At 47.4% G+C, this 23,006-nt stretch overlaps 1 protein-coding gene across 1 annotated transcript in view; it reads right to left on the bottom strand.

The window, feature by feature from the left end:
• Positions 1-23,006, bottom strand: part of VWF (von Willebrand factor) — a 157,952-nt gene that overhangs the window by 60,594 nt on the left and 74,352 nt on the right. The window contains exons 12-18 of the mRNA XM_019627083.1: positions 22,588-22,783; positions 21,760-21,975; positions 17,694-17,934; positions 12,605-12,699; positions 10,013-10,173; positions 2,311-2,414; positions 982-1,120 (exon numbers count right to left, since the gene is read on the bottom strand). Coding sequence (XP_019482628.1) covers positions 982-1,120; positions 2,311-2,414; positions 10,013-10,173; positions 12,605-12,699; positions 17,694-17,934; positions 21,760-21,975; positions 22,588-22,783 — 1,152 coding nt within the window. The remainder of the gene's footprint in view (positions 1-981; positions 1,121-2,310; positions 2,415-10,012; positions 10,174-12,604; positions 12,700-17,693; positions 17,935-21,759; positions 21,976-22,587; positions 22,784-23,006) is intronic.

Consider the following 23,006-nt stretch of genomic DNA (forward strand, 5'->3'; position numbering starts at 1 on the left):
CTGCTGGTTCTGCCTGACTGTCAGCATGCTGGGCAGTCATGCATGCACAGTCACCCTCATTGCCTGACTCTCAGGGCCCTGCTCAGTCTCTGGGGCTAAGGCTCCTACGGATTTTTGGTCCTCCCTTCAGACCACACCAAGCCCCCATTCATCCTCCTCCTGGGAATGGAGACAGAGAGACCACATTGTTTGAAGCTTCACAGAGTTGAGCTGTCTCATCCCTCATAGAAGCCCCCATACCTCCTTGCTTACTCACTTTGGTGTCAACCAGCAAGAGTAATTGACAGGAATCCATGAAGTGGGGAGAGGGAGGCAGAGGGGTCAGTGCCCTCACTCACCAGCTATGATTTCCTGGGCTCTTTCCCATCCTGCTGGGCAGTGTGACGTGTCTGTGCCCTACCCCACCTCCTGCCCATTCTGAATTACACCAGGTTAGAAATGAAAATATGGAAAATGCAATAGAATCATAGGGTAGAAAGCAAACTCCAAGGGTCATTTCAACCATCTCCCATCCAGGGCCACTGCTTAAGGCGGTGTGGGTTGTTCACTGCACAAGGGCTAGCAGGGAGGGTGAGCGGGGGCTGAAATCCAAACCTGGCTCCCCTGCCCGCTGTGCACCCTGATTGAGGCTGTGTCTGCCCAAAGGAACAGATGCCTTTTTCTAATTCCATTTCAGTGCTAATTTGGGCTAATGGTAGCCTTGCCCCCATACCAATCTCAGTCAACAAATGAGCTTGTACCCTATTCTTATAAGTCTCCCAGTAAACTGAAGGAAGATGGACAATCACTGTGAGGTTCAAGTCCCTGACTTCTTCAGGCGCTTCTCTCAGGGACTGGCCAATCATTCAAGTAGAAACCAGCCCAAAGTTGTTTCCATGGACAGAACAGCAGACTCTGACCTAGAAACCCCAGATTGCAGTCGGCACCTCCCACCCCCTCCTAGAGACAGACAGCACCCTCCCACCTCTCCCTCACTCTCACCTGCACCAGAACATACTGGCACTCCCCAGGAAATGTATATTTGAGTCCATCGAAGGTGAGGTAGTGGGCCATGCCAATCGTGGAGCACGTGGCATCACACACGTGTTCTGTGCAGTTCCACTTCCGGTCCCGACAGATACTAGGAAGAGTAATGGCAAGGATGGCTGGTTGGGCACCTTGGGTGTGAGGGACTCATCTGGGCATTGGGGAATGAGGGGACCATGAAGGAACAAAAAATGCTCCGGGTGCCACCCAATCCGGGAAGCCCAAGGAAGCAGAAGCTCGGCAGCCTACGAAGTGTGGCCCTCACAGAGGGGTGAGGGTGACTTTGCAGTTGTGAACTGACATATTTTTAAAGCACAGGGCCCAGGAGGAAAGAGGGAAGCCAAGCTGCTCTCCATCATAAGGGGGAAACTGAGGCAAAGGAGGGCATGGGTTGTCTAAGGTGATCCGGGCAGCCAGGAGAAGAGGCCCAGATCCTCTGCAGGCCACCTGCTATGGGTTTGCTAAAGCTCAGCCTCCCTAGAAGTTTAATGAGAATGGCCCCAGGGTCTCCACAAAAGAGAGACAATGAGGTTGGAAGCCATCTGAAGCTAATGGGGAACACAAGACAGAATGGCAGTAAAGTTCTAAGATTGGAAAATAGCGGTCAACCATGAACTTCTACAGGAGAGGTTCTGTGTGTACATAACTACATGGTTCAGTCTACAGTGATTTGCCAACTGCCACAATGTCCCATCCCACTGCTCTGTAACCAGAGCTAACATCAGGAGGCCCACTTTGTGTCAGAGGCAGGTAGCTCAGATCTCAGGCCCAAGAGACAGGTAAGCACCTTCCTGTAGCAGAGCAGAGGGTTATGTGAAGAATGGCCAAGGAGAAGAGAGAAGAAAAACTAGCCACTCTCACAAGGTCTCTTTTCAAACTGTGGCATTACAAGCACACTTGCAATATGCTTAGGGGGCAGTATAAGGCCAGAAAGACCCTCCAAACCCCATGCCCTTTGGCAGCTTGGTCACATGTGCAATGACTAATATAGGGTAAGGTCCTTATCTTCTCCAGGCCCCATCTCCCTGAACAGAAACACTAACCTCTAGGAGGGTGTCTATGCAGGGGGAGCACAGACGATGATAAAGATTCTCTCCATTTCAGATAGAGAAACAGAGGCACAGAGAAAAGGAAAGGCTAACCACATTCCCTCAGGGTGCTGGAGGTATGTGCCAGAGGACATTGGTCACATCTGCCCCCACAGCATCTTGATGTGCATCCCCACCTCCATTCATCCCACCCACAATGGCTCAGTCCCCAGGAAAGCCTCTCCTAGGGCCTCACCAAGTGTTGCAGTCTATCTTCACCATCTCTCCTGGGGCATACTCTTTGCCCTGATGGAAGCAGGGACATCTTTCCAGGGCCACACATCTGTTTTCATGCCGGACCTAAGGGGAAGCAATCCAAAAGTCTTGGGCCGGCCAAGTGGCCCGTTTGTTAAGAGTTGGCTTGGGACGCCAGCTCTGAGCATCAGGGCCCCGGTTCAGATCCCACATGAGGGCCAGTGATGCTGCGCCCTCTACAGCTAAGATGCTGAACAACAGCTCGACCTGGAGCTGGGCTGCTGTGAGTTGCTGGCGACGGCATGGGCTGCAGTGGGGCTGGCCAGCAGCTGGCATGCGCTTTCATGAGCTGCCGTGAGCAGCCGTCTAATGGCCGGCGAGTGACTGCCTCACCCAGAAAGAACACAATGATAATACCAATATGGGCCAGTGAAGCGACATCCTCCACAACTAGACTGAAGAACAAAAAGGACAGCAACTTGTCTGTTCCCCTTCCCTGATTCCCCAACGCTGTTCCCCTGCACCAATTCCCCAATAAAATCTTACCAAAAAAAAGATTCTTAAAAGATATGAGAAATACTTAGGTTATTAATTTTTAAAACAGGGGAGAAAAAAACTGTATATACTATGGTCCCAATTATGAAAAATATATATATATATATATTTTTTTTTTTAAAGATGAAGGAAATAGAGAACTTGCTAGGGTAGGGGAATTTTATTTTCTGTTTTGGTTTTTTAAATTTTTTTCTTCGAATGTTCTTCAGTGAGCATGTACTATGTTTATAATTGAAGAAAATGGACAATATATATATATTTTTTAATAAGCTGAGCCATCCTGCCACCTGTTGGCAGCTCAGCGGCTGCTCAGCTCAGGCTGGGAATCGAACCGCTGTTGCTCAGAGCTCAAACTCTTGAGCGAGCTCTTAACCAACTGATCCACTCGGCCGGCCCTATGGACCATATATTTAATGAAAGGAATGAATTAATTGTTAATGCACTTAATACTCTAGAGATGAAAGTTGGATACTGGCCATAGGCAGGGATGGACCAAAACCAGGGTTCGGGGTCTTGTTCACGCCCCACATCTGCCCTCCTAACCCAGTCCCCTGAGATTCTGACATACCCTCCACGGGGGTATGCTCTACTTCCCTGCCCTCCCCCTACAAAGAAGTTGCTATATGAGCATGTTACATTCCTCAGGTCTGTTAGAGTCGGGGGGGAAAAAAAACTAAGACCTACTGGCCCCAGGAGAGCCGGCCAAACCCATCTGACCCCAACATGTAAATCTGCTTCTGTCTCAACCACAGCAAGCGGCCCCGGACGTCCACCCTGGCGTGGCCTCAACTTGGGTGACCTAGAAGAGCCCTGGGTCGCCCTCGGGTGAAGGAGCCATGGCACTTTGGTTCCAGAGCGACCTGAAAGGTGAGAGGCTCCTGGTCTGGGTGGCTCAGCATCCACGTGACCCAGTCCCGCCCCAGACAAGCCTGAGTTCCCAGGCTTGGAACTAGACAAAGCCCTGGGGACAGGTGGTCTTGGGCTGAACGAAGGGCATTTGTGTCAAGGATCAGAGGCTCAAAGTGTGTGTGTGTGTGAAGAGGGTTGGGAAGAATAACCAACCTCCACTACTTTACCTTCACCCAACCTTAGTTGTTTTCCTGAGTTCTCAGAGCCTAAGTGAAGGGACAGGATGGGCAAGCCGAGAGCAAGGAAGACGTAGAGCAGTCACATGTTCGGCAGCTCTTATCTCCTAGGACCACTGTTCTTGGAAGATACTGAGCTTAGGTGCCTAGTAGGGAAGATGGCAGCTTGGTAGGAACAGGGAGGGGGTGGAAAAGGTCTCTCTAACAGAGTTTTCAAAGGCTGTCACAATTAGGGTTCATTCCCATATCTCCCCAAGTTTTGTCAGCTCTGTCTTAAGGCCAAGGACTGCCACCTAGTGCTACCCTAAGAATAACGTTAATCATGCCCGCCCTGAGGAACCTTGACAAGTTCTCCAACATTCACTCCTATAGTTAATGGAGACCAGACAAGAAGCCTCATTATTGAAAACATTATGAGAGACCAAGTGATGCAGGATGCATAGGGGTGGATTCCAAGAAACAGAGCCCTGCTCGCCTCGCCTCACCTCATCTCAGCTCAGCAGAACACATTCCCTAGCACCTTCAGTAGGCTGGGTTGAGGGCTCTCCAACCTCTTGGTCTGCTTGCTTCATGTTTTTACCTCTCTCCAGGATAGTCAACCCATTGACAAAAAAGGCTTGCACACCATGGCCCAGGAAGCCCCTCCCCTGGCCCAGGGCTAAGTCCCAGGCAGCACAGCTCTCCTCCAGTGGACATAAAACTCAAATCCCAGCTTGGCCGTGAGATTATGCTGCCACCTTCTTCTGTGATCTCACTGAAACCATATGGCTTCTCTCTGCCCTGACTTATTTTAGTAAAAGGAGATTACTATTTGGCGGATTACAATATTAAAACAGGACTGTATGATTTCACTTATATGTGGAATCTAAAAAACAAAACAAATGAATAAACAAAACAAAACAGAAACAGACTGATAGATACAGAGAACAAACTAATGGTTGCCGGAGGGGAAGGCAGTAGGGGAAAAAAAGGGGAGGGGGTGGGGGAAAGGAAATTAGAGGTACAAATTTCCAGTTATAAAATAAATAAGTCACAGAGTTGCAATGCACAGTGTAGGGAACGTAGTCAATAATATTTTAAGAACTTTGTACAGCATCAGATAGATACTAGACTTATCATTGTGATCACTTCAAGGTACATAAAAGTTGAATAACTAGGTTGTACACTTGAAATTAATATAATATTATATGTCAACTATACTTTAATTAAAAAGTAGGACTGTGATATTGAACAAAGACAACAGAGGCATGGGACTAGATCCATAAGTCAAAACTGGAGTGGAGACAAAGCATAACCTTAAAAGGAGAGGAGATATTTCAAGGCCACACCTCAGCAGGAGTCTCCTATCTTCAGGGAGAAAATCAAATAACTCCAGCCCAGCCAGAAACACCCAGAGAGTCCTGAAGCATTAAAGAAATTCATGAAAATAGAAAGATAAAAACACAAGGTGGGGAGGGGGAATGAACCGGATCTAGATAAGAACTAGCCTGACACATAGGGTAGGTCCACATAGCAGTCCCTAAGGGAATTTTGTGGCAAGTCACCTAAACTTCATGTTTACAATGAAGAGAACCATCTCTGCCTAGTGTTTGTCCCTTTGGGACACCCAGAGGATAATAAGATAAAACTGATGAATGTGCTTCAAAGACTTCAGAAGAAAACAGGCAGAAATAGCTGCCACTATCATTCATCAACTCATGACATCTTGAGTAAGAATGGCTCACACTGAGAAAAACATGGTATTATACCAGGTCTTGGGCAGCCCCAAGAAAAAACACGAAGTAGAAAAAAATTGGTTTTGTTCCTCTTCTCTGAAAAGGTCACATCTCCCCCTCCCCATACATGAACACCATACTGACCCATTCTCCAAAACCTTTTTTGCCTTCCAATTGTTCCTTGTTCGTTTTCCCACCCCATCAATACTTGCAGCTCAGTGCGGCTGATTTCAGCTAGATGTTTGCTAGGAAGAAAAAAGTCTGATGAAATAACTCACACTAAGGTGTGAATAACTTCCCATGAGGATTTATAAGGTTGTAAGCTTTTTTAAAGTTCTTGTTAACCAAAATGAATTTATGCTTATTATATTTCAGTAAGCCTGATTAGGTGACAAACTGTAGGAAATGTAAGACATGTCTTTGAGGCAGGAGGGCTTTCTTGGACCCTTTAAAATGGTATCTCATAGGATTTACAGTGTCCACATGAAAGGCTCACACTGAATGGGCCGTTGAGCCCAAACTCTAGATCCTGAAAAGCAGTGCCAACGTCTTTCCAGTCTTCATATCGGGCCATTGAGAAAACTGGGCATCAAAGAACCAGGGAAATGAACATACTTCCCAGTTGCAGGGAGATTTCCTTGTACCAGCAGAACTGGGTACCGGTTTGGCAATTTAACCACTAGATTTCAGAAGTTAATTGAGCATCTCCCAGACAGTGATACTACCTTTTCCCCAGAGAACCTCATGGCCCTGCCTCGCAGAGGGAGGCCAATAGGGTGAAGGATCTGGTCTGGGAGTCAGGAGACCAGAATTTCCACTATATAATTGTGTAGCCTTGGATGGTTCTGTTTCTTTTCTTTCCTCAGACTCCTCCTGTGTGACAGAAGAAGTTGAAATTGTGGGTCTTTTGGGTTCCTCCTCAAGGAGCCCCTTGATGGTGTTCCTGGAGAGGGCAGTGGCAGTGAGTTGTGCTTTGCTGCCACCTCGTGGTGGAATCGAGTAATATTCTAACTTTAAGGCAAGTTAATTCACTCAAGTATCTTTGAACTAAAGCAAAAGATGGGAAATCTTCTCATGCAAACCACATCCACCCTCCCTCCATTTTATTGTTCCAATAGGCCTCTGAATGTGGACACTGAGGTCTTAAAACTTGCTTCCAGTGTCTGTTAATTTCCTATAGCATTTCTATTCATAATATGATTCATGGTTTTCTTCCATGAACATCCTGGAACAGTCATTAAACTACCACTTACTAAGCAACTTCCATGTGCCCGCCACTGTCATATCCAGGCCTCCCAACAACCCTTCTAACTCAATTTTACAGGTGATAAAAACCAGACACAAAGGTTTTAAGTAACTTGCCACTCCGTTCAGTAAATGTCAGAAGCCAGGGTTCAAACCTAGAATTTTGGGACTCCAATTCCATGCCTTTTCCATGCTGCTTCTCCACCAACCATTTACCAGGGTGTTGACCACTTATCAAAAGCACCCACCCTCTTGTTCTATGCAAGGAGATCTTCGCACCAGTGGCAGGAGCAGATGGAGTCTGAAACTTGAGGAGTGGGCCGCTAAAACCTCTGCTCTAAGCAGGTGCCAATCTGGAACAAACTGCAAGAGGGGGCCTCTCTCTCTGCCTCCAACGTTTGCAAACAGGTACTGCTGGCCTTACATTGAGAAATGCCTTGAAAGAGAAAAGGCAACCTTCAAGCGAGAACAGCACTGCTCAGCATGGTCCAAGGACCAGCGTCGATCTATGATGACGAAAGCACAGAAATGGAGAGAAGGTGTTTAGAAAAGCGTGTGGCAATTTGATTGAGTAATAGATCGTGTCTGTTGTGTCTAGTGAAAATCAGGGGGGGCTCATATTTTGTATGTAATTGCTTTTTGGTTTCATTTTTCTGACCATTTCTATTGAATGTATAAAAAGCGTTGGTCCACAACAGATTGGAAATTTAAGGAAACGGGCCCTTCATGGGTTTCTCCTGGGGACGGGGGGAGGAGGAGGTGATGGCCACAGCCTCTGAGACTGAGACTTGGTTATTTATCAAAACAACAATTAAAGCTATTCCTGTGATTTCTATTGCACTTTCTGGTTTTACAAGTGCTTTCACCTACAACTCCTCCAGTCCCACAGCCAATGTGTGATGACGGCAGGAATTATGTGTCCATGTTACAGATGAGGTAACTGAGGCTCAGGGAAAGTGTGACTGATGGTACAAGAGCAAGGAGCCAAAAAGCGGTGAAGCCTGGGCTGAGAGCTCAGCCCTCTGACCCGTGTTCCTACCCAGGGGCTCTTTCTGCTTTCAGTAGATCTGCCCCCCAGGAAAGAACTACTCCCCTCTTCAAGTCCTCAGAATGCAGAATCCCTGACTTCTTACCCCAAACCCTCAGTAACATGCCACAACCTCACCACCTTCCTCAGGGCACGTCAGACCGAACAGAGAAACACCCCGGGGGAGGATGTTTGCACCGTCAGATGGGCCCAAACAGGGTGTTTCCAGCTCCTTTTTCTTGGCGCTGCGGCCAAGAACATGTGTCCTGTGCAGCAGCCAACACACGGTGCACTTAATAAATCACCCGGACTTTTCTGCTCGCCGAATCTGGCCGCAACAATTTGCACATTAGTCGGCATCGTATTGAAGCCGTTGTGAAAATAACCCAATTTCTCACACTATGAGCTTTCAAGTGTACAGTCCCCTGCAGTTGAGGTGAGAGACACCTCATTATATAACAGCTATCTGAAGACTGTCCTCAGAATGCATACCAGAGGCTTCAGTGATGCAAAGAGCTCCTAATGGTGCGTCCACATCCGGTACTGGAGGCCTTGCTCTCCACGGGATTTGGACAATAATGCAGTTATTGTAGTTATTAATATTTAAGACTATCTGTACTGTTTCCTTCATGAACAAAAAAGGTTCATTGAAAAGAGTCCCTGATGCTGAAATAATCCCCTGAGGGTTGCCCCTTTTCTTGCCAGAGAATTTCACCTCCAGGTATGGTGAAGGCACGGTCAAAATAAGGGGCCCTTGGGGTAAAAAGAGCAGCATGGAAGCTTGCCGTCCCCTCTCCTATTTCTTGCCTTGCCCAGGTCTGAGCTTCCTCCTCCTTATATGCCTTCTTGAATAGCCACCTTCTGCCAAGGCACCAAACAAGACTTCCCAGTTGAGGGGTGTTCCCTGGCCAATCTCTAGCTCCCCATTAGAGAAGATTGTTCCAGAATTCTGAGAGACTAAGACAGATGGGAACACCCAGGAAAAAACAAGTAACAGCCAATCTGTCTGTCTTGGAGGAGAAAGGGTTGGAAGGAAGGAGATAGACCATCTTCCCAGCACACACACAATGGTCCAAGAGCCCTCCACAGAATATTGGCAGCTCCTACTGCCCAGGACACTGCCCTGCAGGCTGAGGCCTGGGCATCAATTATGTCCTTTACAGCCATTTGACAGCCATCCTATCTCCTCCCATTTTGGCCTCTACAACCCCTGCCCCTCACCACTCACTTTGGGTCTGGGGCATTGGAGTCAGGGAAAGCAAAACAGGATGCATTTGAAAGAGAAAAATCCAGAAGACGCATCCGTTAGGATGACAAGAATAGTATATGCATAATATATTTAATACAAAATGGCCAAAGAGTAAACTTGGGAGGGAGATAAGGAGGCTTGGGTATGCTCACACCATTGCCACCACCAGGAGGCACCTAAGAGCCAGGTGGCCTCCTTGGACCACGCCTGGCCTCCAAACAGCTGCTGGCCACAAACTGCATGTTTGTAGCCCCAGCCCCCAAATCATGGGATGTTAAAAGCTGGCCAAGACCTCACGACTCATTTTACAGATGAGAAAAACAAGGCTCTGTGTGAGGAAGGGATGTATTGGACCCATGGCTTGCTGATGGCATGGCAGGGAAATCAATGTTTTCTCTTGAAAGAGAAAGGTGTGTGTGTGTGTGTGTGTGTGTGTGTGTGTGTGTGTGTGTGTGTGGTATATGCAAATCATATACAAATGTGTGTGTGTACCCTCTTCTCTTCATACAATGGAACAAAGCCCTTGAGAAAATTCTAGTGGAAATGCCTGTTTTCACTTGTACGTGTTTTCTGGAAATTCTTGCTGTTTCCTAAGGCATTTGTTTGCGCTAAGTTCTCGTATTCTGTCTGATCTCACCAGGATCAACCCAGACACTTTCCTACCATCTCCTCCCCTGACTTTGGCAGCTAACTGAGCCACAATCTCCCCCACTCCTGCCCCCATCACCACCGCCGCCCCGTCGCCATCCGGTTTAACTCTTGTTGCTCCTTCTGTCTGCCTGCAGGACAATGGAAGGCTGCCGACCCCTGCAGCAGTGGGTGCTCACCATGCCTGGGGGGCAGAGGCAACCGGAGACGCAGCCCGTGCTCATACATTCCAGGTCATAGTTCTGGCAGGTTTTGGCACACTCCAGCCCTTCAGCCCGTGGGTTGTCAGCAGGACACACCAACTTGACCATGGGAGGCCGGCAGGACAAGCTCCTTTTGCCTTGGAGATAGAAAAATCAAAGAGGCCATCAGTGATGGAGTAGGTGGATCTACCTTCTACACTGTCCTTTGGTCCCCTAGGTGGAGTCACTCAATTCCAGAGACACAGAGCTGCCCACTTTCTGGGATGAGGTGCTGCCCAATCTCCAGCAGGGTCTAGCCGTGAGCCAGGTTCCCTGTGTGGGACTGGGATACAGCCTCATCTACTCAACTGAGCTTCTGACTTTCACCTGGGCTGAAGGCACCTCTCCTGAACCCCCTGGGGCCACACTCCAAGCCCCCTTGATCCTGCTGTAGCAGGCTGCATTGAATCAGGATGCATTGCAGAAATGTTGGGCCTCAGGCTTTAAAGGACCTGGGTTTGGGTGATAAAAAGAAACCTCTGTGGACCCCAGCAGGACATTCCTAAAATAGTTACCACTAATTTAAGAGTCACAAAATCTATTGCATTGTACTGTACTGTACACCTGAAACTAACAATAAAAAAATAAAATAAAATAAAAAAATGAGAGCAGAAAAAAAAAGTCACAAAATCTTTAAAGAGGCCTCTGCACACATGTCATTCTAGCCACTCCACTTATATTTGCAACACTCCATCCCTTGAGACTCCCACCTGCCCTCTCTGCTTTGTCATTCTCCATCTGATCACCACCTGATATCTGTCTGATACATTATATATTTTACTTATTTGTTTATTTCCCACCCCACCCCCACCTCAACCCCATCCACTAGAATATGTGCTCCCTGAAGACAGGGGTTCTTGTCTATTTTGGTCATTGATATATCATATTTCCTGGCAATCAGTAGGTATCAGTGGCTGATTAAACGATGACAAGAGATGACTGACTGACACAGTGCCTTTCTTTTGAAAACTCTGATGCACTTCATAGCATTTATATCTTACTATATATAGCATTTAACATCTCCTGTGGACAAGAAAGCCAGGATTTCCAGCCTTGTATTTATATGGAAACTTTCGTTTAGGAAACTGAAACCCTAAAAGGTCAAATGGCTTTTCCAAATTGCACAAAATCCTAGTAGTTTCCTTACTTTGAAAAAGATACATTCCAGCGACTACACGAGAAGACTGAGCAAGAGGCAGCATTAAAGAGAGACCCAAGAGGAAGAAGGCAACAGAGAAGGGTGGGAGTGTGAAAGAGATGCTACGGTGAGAGACAGCACGAAGAAGAAAGAGGCAGGATTTAGTGACCTTGAGGTTGGCATTGGGCTGAATGTTTGTGTCCTCCCCAAAATCCATATGTTGAAATCCTAACCCCTAAATGTGATAGCATTAGAAGGTGAGGACTTTGGGAAGTGATTAGGTCAAGAGGGTAGAGCCCTCATGAATGAGATAAGGGCCCTTATGTAAGAGACCACACAGAGCTCCCTAGCCCTTTCGCCGTGTGAGAACACAGTAGAAGGCATCAGCTATGAACCAGGAAGAAAGCCTTCACCCAATCATGCTGGCACCCTGGTCTCAGATTTCCAACCTCTGGAACCATGAGCAATAAATTTCTGTTGTTTATAAGCCACCCAATCTATGGTATTTTGTTATAGCAGCCCAAACTGAATAGGACAAGGTCATAAGTTTTTATTTTAACTTGTGAGCCACCCACATGCTTGGGATCTTGTCCCAGCTCCAAGCTGAGAGATGCCCCCCAATCAGTCATGTAGGGGAACCAGACTTCTCACCCAGGGCAAGCCGGAAGACAACACACGGCACAGAGCTGGGGTACTTGGAGAAAGGGCGTCTTGAGGAAAGAGAGAGGCAGAGAGAGAAGACGTCAAGCTGGAGGTTGAAAATACCCCATTTATCTGCCTAAAGGCATCCCTCTCCCTCCTACTGGGAGAGTCCTTTCTAAGCAAGGATGATCCTTCTGGAAGCCAATAAGACCCTCCTGGTCTATGAATGTAAATATGCTCAGCGCCAGGTCAGCCTCTTCTCCCTTCTGGACCTTGTCCTTAAACAACAGCAACTATTAAGACCTTCAAACTGAGAGCAATGGGTCTGAACTCCTATCTTTCAAATCTATCTGAGAAGCTTTCTAAAGTGATGCCCTTGACAGCAAGTCCTTAGGAATCAGGAGTCCATTAAAGGAGGGTGGGTTTCACCACAATCAAGGCGACCAACTCACTCACATCTCCTCACTGGGTTAAGGTCACCATGGGAAAAATAGAAGTCTCACTGAATTCATCTTGCAGATAATTCGGTCTTTCCTGCATCACAACATAAAATTCTTCCTGCCTCAATAATTTGGATTTACACATGCAAAGGCATGTCTAGGTCTGAAAGCCACTCACACAAGCACAGGAATGGTGGCAACCCTGACACGTGCTTGAATGGACACGCACATCAGAGAGCATCCCCACTCCTCACGTGAGAAGTTTGGGCAGAGGGAGGTGAAGAGCCCTTCCAGGGGGACAGTACTCACTGCGGTGAGACAGGGGACTGCTGAGGACAGCATGCGGCAACAGGCTTCCTGGGGGTCCACTCGTGGTACAGTGCATGAAGCCATCCTCACAGTAGCTGCGGAGGAAAATCACAGCCCAGCTTTGAAAGAGAAGCTACACTTACCGTCCCCATTTCCTCGCCTCCCACCCACTTGCTGGGCTCCCAGTCCCATAACTCATCTGAAACACAGCTTGCTAAGGCCACCAACGACCACCAGGTCACTAAACCCAATGGAACTATTCTCATTTCTTTCCTTAATTGAGCTTCTCCAACATTATTCATCATTATTGTCTACTCCATTCTTCTAGAAAAAGAAAAAAAATTCTCCTGGTTTTCCTCCTATTTTCTGGTTGTGCCTCCTCAGCCTCACTTTACTCACCCCTATGCTAGATTCATCCTAGGTTCTCTGCTTCTCACACTGTGTGTCATCCACACCCCCGCTTCCTTTACAGAGATGACTCACAAATTCACATTAGCAGCTCAGCTCTCTTCCTTGAACCCCAGGCTCGTGTATTCAAATCCCTGTGAGATAGCCACGTTTGGCATCTCAAAGACACTTCAAACTCATTATATCCAAAACTGAACTCATAAGCCCCACCAAGCCAGCCTTCCAGGGCTCTGAGTCATTACATAATACCACCATCTATCTAGCATCACAAACCATAAACCCAGGGATCAGCCCGGACACTGCCTTCTCCCCACCCCCTACATCTGATCCATCTCCAAGCGCTTGGACTTTGTCTCCTAAATATCTCTTGAATTCATATCCACTTCTCTATCTCTACTGCCATGAACGAGCTACCATCACCTCTCACATGGACAATGCAAAAGGTTTCTAACTTATGTCCCCACACCTATTCTTGCTTCTCTCCAAAACACACTCCTCTTGGCAGTCCAAGTATCTTTCCCAAAATGAAATCTGATTATGTCACATCTCTGCTTGGAATCTTTCAATAACTCCCCCTCACTAGGCCTTAGGATAAAAATCAAATCCTTACCATGGCCTCCCAGGCTCCACAAGATCTGACCCTGACTACTTCTCCCCTTCCAAACCCATGGCCTCCTTCGTTGGAAGGTGTATTACTCCCTTCAGCCACAGATCTTTTGCACACATCATGTTCTCTGATCTAACATCACTTCTGCCCCCGCCCCCGCACACACACACACACTCACACACACAGCCTTCTTTGTCCCCACCTCATTTCAAGCTTTCATAGACCACATGCTTTTCTTTCTAGAACTTACCACACTTGTAACTTTACGTGTATTTGAGTTTTTATTTGGTTAACCTCCCTCTCTCTCTCTCTCTCTCTCTCTCTCTCTCTCTCTCTCTCTCTCTCTCTCTCTCTGTGTGTGTGTGTGTGTGTGTGTGTGTGTGTGTGTGTGTGTGACTGAACTATAATATAAGATCCAAGTGGGCAGAAGCCATGACNTGTGTGTGTGTGTGTGTGTGTGTGTGTGTGTGTGTGTGACTGAACTATAATATAAGATCCAAGTGGGCAGAAGCCATGACTGCTCTTACTCATTATTATATCCTCAGCATCCAGTGTAAAGCTTTGCATAAAGTACTCAATAATTTTTTTAAATTTCCTTTTATTCCTAACCTCCAATCCCAACCCCCTCCCCTATCATGGGCAACTTATTTTCCTGGTATGTAGTGTCTTAAACAGCCCCGATGATGCTGACATCCTGGTATTCAGACCCTTGTGTAATCTTCTCCTACATTGTACCAAGGTTAGTCTGTGTAACCAATAGTACATGGCAACAGTGACATACTTATGTCACTTAAGATTGTGTTATAAAAAGACTGCGGCTTCCGTCTTGGTGCTCTCCCTTTGATTACTCACTCTGGGGGAACTATGCCATGAGCAGCTGTGTGGAGAGGTCCCCACGGTGAGGAACTGAAGCCTCCTGCCAACAGCCATGTGAATGAGCTGGGAATGGGTGCCTCAGCCCCAGTCAAGTCTCCAGATGACTGCAGCCCATGCCAACAGCTTGACTGCAACCTTATGGGAGAACCTGAGCCAAACCACCCAGCCAAGTTGCTCCTGGATCCTGACCCTTAGAAAATGTGTGAGGTTATAAATGTTTGTTGTTTTAAGTTGCTAAATTTGGGGGTGATTTTTTTATGTAGCAATAGGTAACTAATATAATCTTATTCTGTTTAATGTATATCTGAGTATATTCTTATAAAATATGTGATTGTTTTGCATGCATGTTTGATTTACATAAATGATATTATCTTATATATCACACCGTGTTTTGCTTTTTTCATTCAGCACCCTGTGTTTAAGATTCATCCCTGCTAATACATGTCCTACTTGTCTGGTGCTTCAAAGGCTATATGATGATCTGCAGTGTGCATCCACCACATTTCACCTAGTCACCCTCCCAGTGACAGACACAGATTGTCACCTACTCCTCCCCACCAACATGGCTGTGATTAACATCTTCATCCATGTGCCCTCAAGAACCTATGTGAGAATTTCTTTAGTATATATGGCCAGGAACAGAATTGGGGAATATCAGGTATGGATATCTAATGTGCCAATTGCTTCCCCAGGTACAAACCCAAATTGACCTTGGTTTTGAAGGGAGCAATGCACCTTCAAGATTAAAAGAAGGCTATGGAGTTGAAGAGAGACGCAATAGGCAGGACCAAATTGCATGGGGCCTGGGAGGCCATGGAAGGGTTTTAATCTTTATCCTAAAGCCTAGTGAGGGAAGGTATTGAAGGGTTCTGAGCAAAGACATGACATAATCAGACTTAGTTTTTGGAAAGATACTGGGAGTATCTGAATCTATCTCTGTCCCACCAGTAGCAGGTCAGAGGACCCATGTCCCACAGTCCTGCCAACACTTGGCGTTATCAAATTTTTCCAGTCAAATAGATAGGAAGTAATATTCATTGTTTTAATTGGTATTTCTCTGAATATAAAGATTTTGAATATTCTTAATGTAGCTACTCCTCAATCAAGATTTGTTGAATGAAAAAGAGAATCAGTCCTTCCCTCTCCGGGTACACACAGAACCTATGCCTTCTGGTTTTTAACTAACACCTGTGTAAAAAATATCCTCCCCCAAATGTCATATCTTATCTGTCATTTGGACATGACCCAAAAGCTTAATTTTATTTAAAAAAAAACAAAACTTGCAGATAATAATCAACTCCTGCCCAGAGCCGGGCCTACAGTAGTGCAAGCACTCTACCATGATGGCTGTTTGATGACCAAACGAATGGTCTGAAGAAACTTCCAGGCCATGCATGTTTTCACCTTCCTGCTACCTTGTCATGGGCATCACTAGCATTGGCCCCAGCTGGGCTCATTCTTTAGTGGGTTATCTAAGGAATAAATCTACAGCTACAGACAAGCCATGAGTTCCCTCTGGCTCACATGTTCCACAAAATCTAATTTTCTATTAGATTTTCTAATCAATGAAGTGGAGAAACAGGACAGTCAATAGTAGTTAGCCCTGGTGCCTACAGGGGAGGCCTGGAAACAGGAGGCCACTAATGTGCAGACTCTGAAAAAGCCTGAGGCCAGAACCATTTCCCCAGCCCGGGTAGCTCCTGCACTCCACGTCCCACTTTCCTGGTGCCTCTAAAATGGTAAAATAGCCAGTGACACTTGCTCCCCTCCAAGTCAACCCAACCTCCTACCCTCTGGCTTCTCTCCTCACCACACTGCTGAACCAGCTGGGCCACTGTGACCCGAGCACCAAATGCAACAGCTTCTTCTCCATGTAATATGAAGAGTTCAAGAGTCCCCGGGTTTAGTCACTTGCTGGATGATTTGGGAAAGTGATAATCCCTCTAAGCCTCCAATTCCTTATTTAAAAAGCAAGCCCTGCCTGCCTAACAGTGTGGTTTTAAGGTCCCAAAGAGAAACGCCTTGAAAATTGTAGCCAGACAACTGTAGTAAAACAACCACCGGGCTCAGACCAACAGAAGATGTTATTACTTCCCACTGCCATGATATGGCCCTGCCCTGGCTCTGCCCTTTTTGCTGGCCTTTTTGCTTTGACCTCTCATAGGATCCTTTTTCTCCTCCCCTGGCCCCTTGAACATTCCCCCAAATTCTAGACTCAGTCTTCTTTTCCACTCCCCTTAGCAAGCCTAGCTACTCCCATGCCTTTAACTGTTACCTCCACACAAGTCTTTCTCCTGATGCAATCTCTCACTCAAGTTTCAAAGCCATAACTCCAGCCATTGGTTCCATTCATTCACCAAGATGCCCTCTTGGTAACATAAAGTCATCTGGGCCAAAGCCAAACTCATATCTTCCCTCTTTCTACAAACAGCCCTATTGCTGTTCTTCACATCACTGTCCTCCCAAGCATTCAAGTTCAAAACCTTGGGGCCAGCCTCAACAAACCTCCTCCTCCCAAACTTCCTATCATTCTGTTTACTTCCCAATGACTCTAGCCTCTATCTCCAGTTTCCATTTACACTGCTATTGCTTTCCCAGGGCCTTACCACCTTTTGACCAGACTGTGTCAACCCCTTCCCACAACTGAGATCCCTACTGTCACACCTCATGCAGCTTCCAGAACCCACGCCCTGAAGCTATACTTTGATCCTTTTTGCTCTCTGCTCTAACCTTCCAAGGTCCCCAGTGCCTGTTATTCTAGCATTAGTCCTCACCCTATCTTTCAAAGGCCCCCTGAACCTGTTCCAAATTTTCCTCCAGCCTTATCTTTCTTTCATACAACCTATGTTTCCCTGGAGGACTGACCTTGGTGACCCTGACAGGAGGCTGAAGGGGAGGGGGACAGGGAGCGCTCCTATTTCCTGTTTTAGAAAAGGGAAACTGAGACCCAGAACAGGGAACTGGGGCCCAACACATGATAGTTGGCCATAAAGCTCAAGAATTCCTACTGCCATCCTAGAGTTCTAGTTCCCTGCATAGTAAGGAAGTCAGAAGACCTGTGTGAAGTCCCAGCTCTGCCCTGATTGCTGTGCAACTCTGGGCAAGTCACTTCCTTTCTAGGACCTCAGTTTACTCATCTGTGACATGGAGGACTTGAAGAACCTTTTTCCTTTCAGTGGCCCTGCCGCTTGCACTTACCACATGGTGTGATGGTCTGAGAAGATGTCTTCGGGCTGAAAGATCTCACCATCATAGTAACAGGGGCATTGGGCCTTGGGCACGCAGTCTCCCCTCTCATCCAGGAAGAGCCCCGGAGGGCAGAAGCAGCCCTCCAGGCAGACCTCATTGCATTCCTCATCCGGGTAAGACAGGGAGCGGCAGGTCATGTTGCAGGGGGTCCCGCACTGCAGGTATACTTGGCCCTGTGGACAGCTCAGCGCTGGGAGGGAGGGGAGGGGAAGGAAGGTTTCAGTGGGAATAATAAGATGACTAGGACTATGGTCCTAGGACTTGGGGTGTCACCCTTCGCAGCTCTGACCCCCAATTATATCTGTATGGTCAGTCACTGCCTTCCTTTCCCACCATGAGCAAAAGTGTATTTTTATGCTCAGAAACGTCTGTTCTAATTAGGGATACACACGTGTTCTTTGCTTAACCAGGGGATCATGCTCAATCATCTCTGAATTCTCACAGTAGAAAGTGAAGCTGTGACTATTAAGAAGAACTGGGAGTGATAAGCAAGGGCATTTCTCCCATGCTGATAACAACGACGGCTGCCATTAATTGAGCATCTACTGAACGTTCTGCTTTTTGCACAGGTTGAATGCCTTTTATGCCTCCCTCAGTGAGTTAGATCTCATAACTTTCTACAGGTAAGAAAACTGACACTTAAGCTAAATGGCTTGTCAGGGTCATGTCTCGCTGTAAGAAGCAGAGGCAGGATTTGAACCCAGCTCTCTATGACCTAAAAGCTCTTAACCATCATGCTCTAAAAAGGAAACAGCCCCTTAGGAGCCATGCTTTGAGGGCACACCAGTCACAAAGAGCAGGGGCACTCATACCTGCCCTGCAAAGTGGGCAGCACCCATATACCCACAGTCCTCACTCTCCCTGGTCTCCCACATAGAAATAGCACAACAGACAAAGCCAAAAGGCAGTGGGACCAAGTGGTAAAGCAGCTAAGAGAAGGGGTTTTCTATCCCCAATTCCTGTGTTCGAGCCCCAGTTCTGCCATTCGTTAGCAATGTGACTTGGAGCCGTTTCCTGCCTGGACTATAATAATAATATCCACCTGGGTTGTTGTGGCAGCTAAATGAGCTAACGTGTTTAGAGTGATGCCTAGCACATGGTATGTTCCCTACTGTTACTACATTATGATTACTGGGGAAACAGCCCCAGCTCAGCAGGCTCCAGGTGGGAGGGGTATTCCAGAGAAAGGTCTGGGTCTAAGAAGACCTGGTCCTCCTGGATTCTGGCCCACACATAACCCGCTTCCTGTGCTCACAACAGTTTCATGAGCACTCCGATGATAAAATTCTTTACTGGGAGGTGTGAGGAGCAAAATGCTTTCCCGTTGCTGATCAGCTATTATCCAAGAAATGAGAAACTCACTCTGGGGACACTCTTCCTGGGACCGTTAGAAAGCTTCCCCTCTGTTAGAATCATTTCTACAGTGAAACCCACAGGCAGAGCATTTCACAGAAGCTGTAAAAGGAAACCTTGCCATGAACCTTAGAAATGAGGGTGGGGGCCTCTGGAGAGCCCCTTCAGCCTCCCCCTGCTGCAACTGCTCTGGGGTTGGCACTTGAGAGTAGCTGGGAAGGGAGGAGGCTCTCTAACCATATTAGACATGAACCAGCAGAAAGGTTGAGTCATTGGATAAATATTTAGAGTGAGTGTGGGTTAAGATGGGGCATGTTGGCAATAAAGATGGAAATCCCTTTCAATCCACTGAACCTACAGTGATAAGGGCACATTTCACCAATTAAGGAGGAGCTGGACCTGAGAATTTTTATTCTCTGACAGGCTGTCTCTAGAGCTGGCTTAGAGCCATATTAAAATTTTCCTATGGCCTTCTTCAGAAGAAGAAATGCACATCACAATTTAACAGACGTTTACTGTGTTCCCACCAGGGGCCAGGGCCGGGGCTAGGCTCGGGATGCAGAGAGGGTAAGGCTTGGTCCCTGCCTTCAAGGAGTCTTGCCTTCCCAAAGGAAACAACCAATTTACAAGAAAAAAATGCGTGTGTGCTTTTCCTGAATCCCCTCACAGCATACTGCAAAGTGGCTACGTGATCAGTCCTTGCTCTATGAGTGCCCCCAGTTGGTGTTTCCTCTTCATCTGGATGGAGTCAGTGGTTTAGGGGGCTCTGTTCATTTCTCAGGAAGGGAAAATGAGGAATAGAATGAACCCAGGAATCCTACCTACCTTCCTTGGGCTCAGAAGAACAACCCAAGGCCATCTGGCCAGGCTTTTCTCTGGTTTACCATAAACCCACAGAGACAGATCCCTCTTGCCCTGAAAAATCTCTGGGGAAAACGCCTTCCTACCATCCTACATTTTCTGCCCTATCTAACCCAATCTCAGCCCCTGCTGCTGCCGTGTCAGCCCATTTCCTCTTGTTCTCATCTCAGTGGAGGTTAAGAACAGCTGCTCTTGGGAGATTAAAAAGTATTTCCATAAGCCCTCAGCATTCTGGGAGAATGTCCTAAACTAGGAATTCCTTAGATGCTGCAGCACACCGATAATATGTAATTTCTAATATTGGTGGAAAAGCAAAGCAGATTCATAGACAGCATGTAATTGTCCCCTCGTTACTTTCCCCAATTTCTAACCAGCAAACACTGATGAGGACCTGAAGTCTGGAGGGGTGAAGTGGAGGGTTCAAGGTCACAATAGTTGGGAAGTCACAGGCCAGTAGCCACTAAGGTCTCAGCCTTCGTTCTTCCAGCTGCTAGCCAGAGACTCTCTGTCACATCCCAGAGCTGGAGGGATGGGGAACACAACTGTATGCATCTATATGCTTGTTCCTCTTCATCCTTACTGTGTCTCTGCTCCTTTTTAGGAGATTTCTCAGACTCGAAACATGAGTTGACTCAATAAATCGCAAATAGTGATACTTCTAGAGCCCCATACCTGAACTTCTCTTCGAATACATGATATTACTACATGTATTAATACATTAATACATTCAAATACATGAGATAATACATTTCTCAGAGCTCCTATTTTCCTGCTTCCATCAGACTCACCAACATTTTAGTCTCCCAACACATCTACCTAACCCTAAAAATCAGAATATCCACTATTCCTTATATCCACTATTCCAGGCCCTGGAATACCCTCCTCACAACTACACATCACTACTACTATTCCACCATAGGAAACAACTCTTTCCTGCCAAGAAAAGCCAATTTTGTGCCTTTTAAAAGCCAGTCAAGTACACTGCCTCCAGAAAGCCTTCCTTGATTGCCTCTGCCTTAATCTAGTTATCCTTTCACTCGGTGCAATAGGCACCTAGTAGGGAAGCAGTTTCCATCTGTGCCTCAAAAGGGAAGGTTCAGGCTCTACACCACTGCCATTGCCTGACCACACTGGGCACTCAGCAAATGTACCCAGAGCAACAACAATAACAACAAAAAGTAAGCACAATTCAGCCATTTTGGGGGCCAGGACATGAGGCAGATTCCAACTCTGGTGCCAGGAACCTAACAGGGCAGAGCGAGACTTTCAAGTCAGCTGGGGATAATGATGTCATTCATTTTATATACTTTATACAACGTTGTACAATGTCTGAGATTCGAGCCAGGAGTCCACCAATGGTTTGCCTAAACTTAAGAGCAAAGGATTGGTGTGTGCATTTCCCATTGCTTTCATCAGACCTTCCAGGGATGCAGGGACCCCACTCACTCCACAGTCTGGCTGAGCATGTAACCAACACTAGGTGGCAGCAGCCACAGGAAATCTCTACTTGGCAGGGACACCAAGGTTCTAAGTCACCAGACAGGAGGTGAACAGCCTGGAGTAGGCGGACCTTCCTATGGGCGAGCCAGTCCCACCACCAAGTCCTGCTGGGATATGGGAGGGAAAAGTGGCTGCAAATGAACTGTTTCCACACCCCATGCCTGTCACATACCCCTGGACCTGTTTGCCAGCGCAAGAATCCAGACAGTGCTTTGCAAAGGACACGTGCATGGAGATTGAGGGCACCCACGGCAGATTCGGTTGGGTTGCGTGGAGGGCAACGGGCAGGGAGGACACCTACCACAAAAGCTGGGCTCCCGCCACGCGACATGCACGCCTTTCCGGGCACAGGCGGCGGCGTAGTTGGCCACGGCATTGCACAGGCAGTCCCTGCCGTCGGAGCAGGAGCAGACGTCGTAGCGACAGTTCTGCAGGTAGGGCAGCGGGCCCACAGCCCGGTGGCAGGCTTCGAACTTGGAGGACGTCAAGAGAGCACATGCCTCATCCGCGAACTTGGCTGTAGGGGAGAGAGAGGGGGGCAAGTGGGGCTCGACGAGGGTGCTGTAGGCCCCAGGGGCCAAGGATGAGTCCTACTCCGAAATTCCCATTCTAGATTCTCCTTCAGCAGCACATGCTGCAAACACTTCTCGTGGCCGTGGGAATCATTGTGATTTATCGTCCCCGCCAATACACTTTCCTAATTACGTTTGGCTTAAATGCATAATAAGCCACTTATCCACAGCATACCCACTGACAGAAAGAGAAATAGTTCCGTGATGGGTTAGGTAAGTGGGAGACTTTCATGTAGGACTGAAATGTTGCCACAGATAAATCTGCAAAAGGCATTTATCTGACGATAATTTAACTCTGAGTTTGGGCGGCTGCTGCTCCAACAGACTGAGAAGGTCCAGAGGCAGGAACTGGGTTCTGTTCTTTTCTTTCCCAGGGTTTGGCCCACGGAAGGCGCTTAATAAAGGGACTTTGAAGAATAAATTATCCAGATGCAGATCATCTAATGCTGATGGTGAAAACCAAAGTGGCCTCTCCCCCCAAGAGTGGGCGCCCTGTCCCGGAACGTAGGCGACCTCAGGGCTCAGCGGAGTCCCCGCTTTCCCCTGAGCTCACGTACTCAGGCGCGGGTTGAGGTTACACGGGTCGCTGTGCTGCTTCCTCAGGTCCTCACAGTCGCCTTGCAGCTTCCAGGCGTTCCCGAAGTCCTCCACCAGGGGCTCCACGAGCCCCGCGGGCGTGCGGAAGTCGTCGCCCTTGTTGCCGTTGTAGTTCCCACACAGGCCGCAGGTCCTCCCCGCGTAGACTGGGGACAGCTGCGGGGAGAGCGGGCCACCTTGGAGCAACTGCCACCAAAGCAGTCACAGCTTCCTTTCGCTACTGAGATGGTTTTAATAAAATAAAAAAAACTCTCCTCGGTTGAAACATAAATATGAATTTAATAAACCGCAGCTAAACCCTAGGCTGCAGAAGAAAGAAAAAAGCTAGCTACAGTATCGTTGACCGCCAGCTCCATCCCTGCTCTTAAAACCTTAGAAT

Source organism: Hipposideros armiger, unplaced genomic scaffold (genome assembly GCF_001890085.2).
Source record: "Hipposideros armiger isolate ML-2016 unplaced genomic scaffold, ASM189008v1 scaffold_706, whole genome shotgun sequence".
Classification (NCBI taxonomy): domain Eukaryota; kingdom Metazoa; phylum Chordata; class Mammalia; order Chiroptera; family Hipposideridae; genus Hipposideros; species Hipposideros armiger.